This window comes from Nansenia antarctica (genome assembly GCF_963989245.1).
Source record: "Nansenia antarctica genome assembly, chromosome: 13".
Taxonomy (NCBI): domain Eukaryota; kingdom Metazoa; phylum Chordata; class Actinopteri; order Argentiniformes; family Microstomatidae; genus Nansenia; species Nansenia antarctica.
In genome coordinates, this window is record NC_137683.1 from 17,008,959 (window position 1) to 17,018,958 (window position 10,000).

Here is a 10,000-nt window from a genome sequence, read left to right on the forward strand (position 1 = left end):
CACACACACACACACACACACAGTCACACACACACACACACACACACACACACTACTGTTGATGCGCGTTATGCCGCCCTTGTGTGCTTTCCGTTCATGTTAAGTCACACGTGCTGGCTCTCGGGGAGGGGAGGGATGGGGGGGGGGGGTGATGGCACCGCAAGACAACCCCAAAACAAACCACAACGGATGGAACTACATGGTTCCGACCGTCTGAAATAGAGACAGAGGGTCTGTTGAGTTGACGCACTTGACAGCCCAGAGACGCATGCAGAGCCTTCTGACTGACGCGGCTGATTAACACACCCAAACTGATTGTAGTGGGAGGGATCCGGTTTTTTTCACCTCGACGCTCGCGCACGCCGTAGGGCAATTAGGATACGGTGTCAAGCCTAAATCCTCTCCTCTAGCGGCCCGGAGAGGCCGGAGGGAAGGAATAATTATCCGACGTGATAATGGATGTCATCTCCAGATTCACACGCATGACTTTTAATCTCCTGATTGTAATGAAATTACAGAGTTGGGAGCCAGAGTATTCCAGAGTATTCCGCCTACTGCTATTTTGGAGGAAACCCCTCCCTTCTCCCTTTCCCTCCCTCCCTTCTCCCTTTCCCTCCCTTCTCCCTTTCCCTCCCTTCTCCCTTCTCCCTTTCCCTCCCTTCTCCCTTTCCCTCCCTTCTCCCTTCTCCCTTTCCCTCCCTTCTCCCTTCTCCCTTTCCCTCCCTCCCTTCCACTCATCAACTCTAGAGAGGCCCGGTTCTGAAGTTTTAATGTTTCCTTCCTTCCTGAGGACTAACTGGTCTAACCTGATTACATTGGATTTCACAACATAGCTTTCACCAATCAGGTCATATCAGAGATGACCTAAAGTAAGGGAGGATGCCAACTTGGCCAGACTAGTTTTTTTGCAATGCTGCACTGGCCAGAAATGACCACTAGAGGGATTGCTCAGTTGGCTGTTTAGTGGAGTGGTAGGGGGGTGAGTCATGAGACTTCATATCCCAGAATGACAAAATACTAATAATAATTATTATTATTATTATTATAATTCTCTTAAAATACAGAAATACCTCAGGTACATTCAGACACTTTGCTATGAAACCCTTAAAATGAGCTAAAATGCTAAAATGTCATCAACAAATACCTCAATAGTAATAATAATATTAATAATAATAATAATACATTTGTATAGCACATTTCCTGCAAACGTTGCAGCTCAAAGTGCTTAATAAGTTCAAGTGAGTCCATCTTAATGCAAGAACAATAGTTAATGTAATTTAATATCTTGGAGTTAATATCTTAGTTTTTATAGAGAATCAATTACACACTGTGTGGATCAGGTTGTCATTACAAACACATTAGCATTTTAGTTCATTATAAGAGTGTCATAGCAAAGGGTCTGAATAGTTATGTACATGAGGTATTTCTGTATTTCAATTTTAATAAATGTACTTAATGTCAAAAAATAAGTTTTCGCCTTGTCATTCTGGGGTATTGTGTGTGGATCGATGGCAAATAATTTTAATTTAACCCATTTTGAATTGAGTCTGTAACGACAATGACAATAAAGTTGGATCTGATCTAATCTAATCTAATCTAAATGAGGAAAACGTGAAGGGGTCTGAATACTTTCCGAAGGTACTGTGTAGTAGCTCTCCTGATCTGCGTTATGGCCCAGGGGTTGATTGAAGTGGAGAGGGATAATAAGTTTGCAGTGTTTAAATGGAGGAGCAATGAAGTGCGTATGACAGGCTGATGAGGTGATTGTAATTATGAAGTGTGTTGATTGAGCTGGAGTCCCTGATTATAGAAGAAAATGATTCAGGTTATGTGTAAAGAAAACGGAATCATAGATGCCATCAAGAATTGCAATTGAAAAGTGGAGAAGTCTGGATTAGTATGCATTATGGGCTTTGGTCGTATGGTAATATCATAAGTCTGACGTGAGCACCGGTAGTTTCCTCATCTCAAGCTTGTTGCGAAGGATTTGATTTGATTTGATTTGATTTGATTTATTTATTTGGATCCCCTCAGCATCAGGTACTCTTAAGGATCTAAACAGAAAATGTCTTCCTTGTATTAACTATGCTTATCTGTCTTTGAATCTGAAATGACAATGGTTGATGATGTATACATGAATATATGTGCTCTGTTTTTATCGATGTCAACTGTATGCTTAGGATTAGAAAAAGTGACTGCTGGTTTTGTTTTGGGTTCGACAGAATGATCAGATGATAAAGTATTGACTAATGCTGTTTCTGCTATTACATTTCTCTGTCCACTGAGTTATATTATATCAGCTATGAATTCTACAAATGTAAATACATTATTTCTAAATTATTCATAAATATGTTTAACTTATCTGATTATAAAAATTTAAAAAAAACATTTAAACCCAAGGTAACTAGAATGCTGTTAACATGTCTAACCATCCAAACCAGTCCACAAAAAAGCTGATTGACGTCTTCCTTACACCTAAAGCTGATTTTAAAGTACATAACCTGCTAAACCTCTTTGCCATTGTTGCCCTTTCTCTAACCTTTAACCTGTCTTTTCCGAATTCTTTAAAGGGAACTTTGATAATGAACGCCTGGCTATTGCTAGACAAAGAATCCCATACCGACTTGGTCGGGTAGTTGACGAGTGGCTACTTGACAAAGGTAATAAAAACCCCTTAACACCACTAATGACCTCACCACTTAACCAGGTTAACCACAGCTCTGGAGGAGTTGCAGTGCCACACAAGGGTGGATGTGATTGGCTTTCATTCATGTGACTGGCTTTCCAGTCACGTTTGGGTTAGCCTGAATGAGTTATAATCATCACTTATATATATATTGCTCAATGATAATGTGCATTAGTAACACAGTCAAACAACTCGACCTTAATCAACTCCACATGATCAGCTTTTAGGGTATCGCTGTATTCGACACATTTGCAATTCTAGTCCCTGGTCATTGTATCTGATAATTGGCCACCATAAAAGAGTATAAATCAATCCTAAAACATCTCTAAATCAATCCTAAAGACTATCTTAAGCAGGTTGTTTTGCGAAGTGAAACTAAGAGGACTTTGACTGTGACTTTACGTGTTCCTTGGAGCATAACTTGAAGGCTTAGAACAGCCAATACACAGAGGAACACATCCAGAGCACCTTGGACCCCTTGGCATGGGACTGCATCTCTTCAGAGCATTAACTCCCCAATAACCCCAACATAACCTCCCAGTAACCTGCCAGGCTGTAAATAGACAATATCCATTGGTTCCCTTCTGCTTCTTATTCTTGTGTATTTTGTTTGCTTTTGTGAATTTTCATTAATTATGATGATTATATTCAAACTACGTATTCACAAAACTGACAACTAGAGGAAAAAAACAACAATTTAATTGTCTGACATTTTCAGAGAAAGTAGCCACATGAAAGTCATTAAAAGTTAAAGGGACTCTTGATGTGTCTGCTTACATTGCCGCAGTGACACGTTGATATCTCAACGGTGTCTGCGCTATTCTGCCCGGCGATAAGATCGACCATCTGTTTTGGGCGAGAGATCCGACCAAAGTGACAATTCTTTAACCCTTTGAGTGCCAAACGTCCCAAAACCTCTTTTGCCGTCGTCTTGTGTGGTGTTGTTTGTGCTGCTGAAGGTGGTTGATTCTTAAAAAAGACACCGAACCAGAGGTCTGGCCTTTGTCACTCCTCTCCCTCCCCCCTTTCATTCCATCCCTCCGGCCACATGTTGACCTCTGCCACTCCACAAGGAGGACGGTGTGTTTGTCCTCGCTGTATCGTAGCTCAGCTGACACAGCACAGTGGCTGCATTCTAGATACAGTAGGTCTACTGTAGGTCTATGCAGATTCCGATTTGGGGGAAATTCTTACCATCTGAGGTATCTTGAATACAGGCAGTAAGTCACACGAAAAGATTAGAGAGGACATTCTAGGGTAGGTATATTTGAGTAAAACTCTGAGGCCTCACCAAAGTCTGTCAGTTTCTATTTAGTTTGTATGACTAATAAGAGATGCGACATAATGCATTAATTGACAGTTTACAGCCTTGCATTAGCTTTGGCCGTTATTGTCTTTGAAATTGTATCGTAAGTGATAACCCATGCAAGGAAATTCGATACTCATTTGTCACCAAATGCTAAATGTATAATGAGTATTAATGTGACACTCACTGAGATAAATTGAGCGTTCTCATGTTTATGTTAGAATAACAAAATAAATCTGAAAAGTGTTTGTCTCACTCTATTTAAAATTGATTTAAATTACTTTAATTGTTCATAAGGAACTCCCTCATAAACAGAGTAGTGAAGGCATACAATTAGAAATACATTATGAGATGAAAGAGAGCTGATGAAACAGATCAGCAGACAATTACTATGAATAATCAACTGCAAATACAGTTTGATGTGCTTTTTAGAATTGAAATAGAATAGAATAGAATAGCATTTTGGGCTATTTTTCAAGTCAACAACTACTTTGTGGAATACAGAACAGAATAATGATATTGATAGAAAAGACGTACTTCCTCCTCTTCATCCCCTATGGGACATAAGGTAATGGAATGTCAGTATAACAGACAATCTTATAAACATGATAGAGATGGAGTAAGGGGAAGGAGAGAAGGCAGAGGACATTTCTCAACTCAAAGGGTTAAAGCGTGTTTGTTGCTTTGATATGAAAACAAACAGAGATGAATGATTCATAATGAACTAAACAGAATCTAACCACCTAACAGCAAACCAGCAAACTCAACTCATACTAACTGTTGAGGGCTGTTACCCCCCTACACCCCCCCGCCCCCCCTCCACTCATAGCAACAGAAGGTCAGTATGTTGTGATGATTAGAAAGCATTCGTCCCCATCTGAGAAGTGAGAGAGGTTTCACCAGTTATAAAAGAGAAACCACTCGAGATAAATGCAGAACAACTAAACAGCTAACTAAGTGCTAACCCTTTTCAATACGAGACTAAGTGGTGCCAGACTATTCCCCCCCCCCACCACTCCCCCCCCCCACCCCCCCACTCCCCAAATGCAAAACTCAGAGGGTTAAAAATAACAAATTAACTGAACACCAAATTCTTCCAAAGGAGTCAAAAAATAATAAATGTTGAGATGAACCAGTTTATTATTTGAATGCTTCTTTGGGCAAACGTTACATGAATAAGGTCCCTTTAACGTTTACTGTTTCACAATGTCAGTGTAATGGGCAAGTCATTTGTGAATGTGGACAAATGTGTTGATTCATACTGTATGTCATTTGTTATGTAGGATGAATCGTGTTGTGTATTCCAGGTGGATGTGTGAGTTTATGAATGTGTGAAAGAGAATGGGGGTTTTATATGTGGTTCCCCACATACCACTGTGGCCCTGTTACAATGCTCCATTGGATCTCAATGCTCTTGCTCAATCTCTTGACCAGAACTGAGCGAAACGTCAGCCCAGTGTGCCTCCTTTCATGGCCAATGATGTGGTCCTGTGGTCAGCTAAGGCAAATGGATATTTGCTCTGAATGATAATGTAACGACCATGTTATAGCTAGCTATAGTTAACGGTATCTAAGTAGAAAAGAAAACACTTCCACAAAGCAGCGAAAAAGGTATCTTACCACTTGGATGGATGTTGCCAACAGATTTTAATGTCAGAAAGAAAGGGTACCATATATCCCCCCCCCCCCCCAAAGCAGAGCTGAGCTGTAGGATGCCCTCTCTGTGTGCAACCCTTGTTCCTGCTCTCCTCCAGACATTGAGGCAGATCAGAGTGAACGTCTCTGGCCCCCTCAGTGACTGCCGTCTGAATCCAAAATGGCAGTAGTTATAGGGACCCAATGGAGGGGAAAAATAAGAGTCCCAAAAGTTTTAACAGCTCAATCCAAACCAAACCCACTCAGATGTGTCCTCCTTTCTTCGCCTTTCCCCCCTGGCCTCATATCCATCACACCACTCAATCCCCTCTCCTTTTTTCCACCCCTCCCTTTGTCCTTCTCTCTCTCTCTCTATTTATGTCTCTGTCTCTCTCCCTCGCCATCCTTGCCAGTTTTCTCCCAAATATTGGCGCCGCGCACCAGCGATGACAGTGCAAGCCTCTTTCTTTACAAACAACAAGAACGGGAGACGGCTCCCCTAATCTCACTAGGGACACGGAGGAAAAATAGAAATTTACAAATAACCTGCGAGAATCGATTTCCCTTGATCTCTTTTTCGAACCGGCAAAACATTCAGCTTTTAGCCGACGAGGTGTATTTACTTCCTGGCCCTTGCCCATATATCCCAGTCACAGCGGAGTATAAACCATGCTGTAAACTAGGAGCAGTGTGGCATACAATCAGGCTTAGGGAGGAGCAGAGTTCTGTGGACCCATGAAAGACCTGGAGGAACAACCTGACTGGGGATGGAACGGAGGGAGAGGAGATGAGGAGTGGAGGGAAGGAGGGAGGGAAGGACTCTCTGAGCGGGCAAGTGAGGTTTAATGTCCAGTGTTTAATGGCTTTGTTCAAGATTCCCTTTTCCCTAATCGAGAGCTATCGAATCCTCCCACTTGATACCGAGCTGGAGCCCAAATCGACCCTCCCTGGCTCAGCACGAATCCAGGCAGGCCATGCGTGAGTCTGCCGTTTATTACAGCAATTTTTCATCCAGACTCACACCAGAGGGGCCGGCTCTCTACCCCACTGTACACCGCCCACGCCTGGTTTGTCTGTCTCTCTCTCTCTCTCTCTCTCTCTCTCTCTCTCTCTCTCTCTCTCTCTCTCTCTATCTCCCCCTCTCTCTCTCTCTCTCTTTTGTTTTGTCATTCACTCTTTCTATGTTATTACTGCTATGTTGGAAAATGAGAGAAATTCTCAGCATTTTGGAACTTGCTAGCATCCACCGGCAAAGGTGGCTTGCAAGACATCGGTTCACTGCTTGAAAATTATGGTGCACTTGGCTGTGTTATTTCATGGATCCCCTACCATGAAATGGCTTGGAACAGCTCCGTCACAGCCGGATTGAAGGAAGGAGGGAAAGGAAAGGATTGTCCTTAGCTAACAGCTAAGCCTCTTCCCACTTTCTAGATCTCTAGATATACAGTACCGGTCAAAAGTTTGGACACACTTTCCCATTCAATTGAACGGGGAAGTGTGTCCAAACTTTTGACTGGTACTGTTTAATAATACATAGAGAGCCACATCCAGTCAGATCCAGGGTACTGTACTGTACCCTATCTACAGTCTTCCTGTATCTCCCCACGACGGTCTCTCTGTCCAATCTCTGTCCGCTAGGCCCCTAGGGGCGGCTCTCCCTCACACAGCGCCTTCACTCCAAACGTCACGGTCGCATTTCACCCCTCGCCTCCCTTTGTCAAACACAGTTAATTCATAGCGTTACCCAAATCGCCTACTTCTGTGGGTAAAAAAAAAGGGAAAAGCTTAATTAGCAGAGAGAGTCTTGCGCTAAGGAGATAAGTTCTACTCACTTTGTAATCAACTTTGTCAGTGTGCCTCTCTCTCTCTCTCTCTCTACGGCTTTGGGGAAGAAAACAGGGAGAAACCCTGTTGTTTTGAGATTCCAGGTTAATTTCTGGAAGTTGAAGGAGAGTTGCAGACTGACAGAGCCCCATAAAGGCTCTTGATGTCAACATTCTAAGCTCCTATCAATCAAACCTGCCCAAAACCTGCGTTCGCATCGAAGGAGCTCGCTTATCCATCCGTCCTACTACTTTCCCGAATCACCACAAAAACACTAAAGACGGCAACACTCATGGAACCACGTGTCACTCCCTCTCCCAGACGACGGAGCCTGAGAACAAGGAAACACAACGATGGCGGAGAGTGAGGGGGCCCCTCCAGTCACACTTCTTTTCTGATCCCTTTCTCTGAAGCACCATTTGATCCAGAACATCGAGGCTATCCCTCCTTCCCTCCCTCCCTCACAGCTACCTACCCCAGAGTTAGCCACTTGGAGGGGGGCGGGGGGGGGGGGGCTAAGCTGTACGCTCTGGAGGTTGGAGGCTCTCATTACCAGCTTCAGACAGACAGTCTGTGCATTAGCCAGTGGAGCGTGGCCCAAGCCCGGCCCACTCGTGGGCTCCACCGGCTCAGCCGCTAATTACCAACCTCTGCTCAGCCATGTCCTTCTGTCTGTAACCGTCACCAAGCGGATGGACGTCTGTACTGTATATACTCCCCCTACGCCCCTCTGAGCGATTCTCTTTTGGTTACTGGCAAATGAAGCAGTGATACGAGGAACAAAATGGAGTCTTGTGGTTTCTGGTCCCGCCCCTGTGATTGCTGCTAGGTTAGCCATTATGATTGGCATCCTATACACGAAAGGGGGAACGAGGCCTAAGTGATATGATTCACTGAAGTTCTATTACTCCTACATACTGTATGGAACTATGTGTGGAAAGGGCTTTTGAGTTCTCTCATCCTACTCGCTTTCTCTCTCTCTCCTTCTCTCTCTCTCTCTCTCTCAACTTTTCTCTCCATCTACCACTCCTCCCCTTTTCAGAGCCTCTTTTCTTCCCCTCTCCCTTATCAACTCTGTCTTTCCCTCCCTCCATCCCTTGACGATGTGACCTGCTAGCCTCATACTGCTCTCCTCCTTTATTGCTCCTCCTCAATGGTTATCCTCCATCTCTCCTCTCTCCTCCCTCTCTCCTGTCATCTATCATGTCCCAGTTCTCACTGAAAAACCCCTCCCTCTTCTTTCTCTCCAGCATCTCTCTTCCATATACTGCGTACAGTACTGCTGTGTACTACGGCGCTGTCTCTTTCAAACAAAAAGACACGTATTATAACCGATGTATAACGGGTAATGATTGTGGTAGAGGTGACTTCAATGAGTCACTTCCGTACGTCATCGAAAAACACACACACACACATAAATAAAAACACACACGAGTAACCCCGACGATTGTGTAACAAGCCCCCGAGGGGGACAAACGAGTCCGAAAAATGACACTGATTCTCATTTCAATGCTAACAATTAGAGTTTTACAACCTTTTTTTTACAATTGAACCCCCGTCGAAACATTCCCTCTGCAAAATCTCTCTTACGGATGTCTGGGGAGGAAAATGACAGCCTTGTGAGATGTGCAGGCCTCATCTCGCCCGCCCCCCCCCCCCCCCCCCCGAGATATTGATTATCTGCCAGAGAGGGAGCCCATGGCATTCCAGTGAACATTAGCGATTGAAAAATCACCCCTATTCCCCTGCAACGCAAGCCCCCCCCTCACCCGGGATGGAGCAGCGGGATCGTTAACATATTCCCTCAGTGAGGAAATCGAAGCCAACAGCCCTTCTCGTCTTCTAGCCTTCTCCCCCGCCCGCTAGGTTATCAGCCTCTGCTAAGCCTCCCCGGTGTGAATCGACGAATGTGATTGCGACCCCATAATGCTTTGAGCTGCTCCACACCCGCCCCTCTTTTTTACCCAGATGCCACGTTTAAGGAGCAGGAACCATTCATCGCTTCCTTGATCCCCCCCCCCCCTCTCTCTCTCTCTGAGACCAAACGACTGGGACTAAGATATTCCTAGCCATGCCACTGATGACAGATACTGATGACACGTGCCCTGTGTGAGGAAGCTTAGAGGAAGGCATTGAGAGACCACAGTGTCACACAACTCCAATGCAGACTGACTCTTCGCGTGGATTTACATAACAACTTGCTGTTCTCGTCCCCGTCCCCCCCGAATTTGTCCTGCAAATTCTCCTGTTTAGCTCTCTTCCACTTTCTGTGTTCTTGCATATTTCCTCGATCTGCACATCACCCCCCAAACTTGTATATGCCGTTCATAACCTTGTATCTGTTATTCATAACCCTGTATATGTCATTCATAACCCTGTATATGTCACTCTTAACCCTGTATATGTCACTCTTAACCCTGTATATGTCACTCTTAACCCTGTATATGTCACTCATAACCCTGTATATGTCATTCATAGCCTTGTATATGTCACTCATAACCCTGTATATGTCATTCATAGCCTTGTATATGTCATTCATAGCCTTGTAT

General features: G+C 44.1%; 1 protein-coding gene across 1 annotated transcript in view; it reads left to right on the plus strand.

Moving 5' to 3' along the window:
* The window catches only part of nrxn2b (neurexin 2b), a gene marked incomplete at both ends in the record, with an annotated part of 540,835 nt that overhangs the window by 505,909 nt on the left and 24,926 nt on the right, over nt 1-10,000 (plus strand). The window contains 1 exon segment of the mRNA XM_080544021.1: nt 2,571-2,660. Coding sequence (XP_080400147.1) covers nt 2,571-2,660 — 90 coding nt within the window.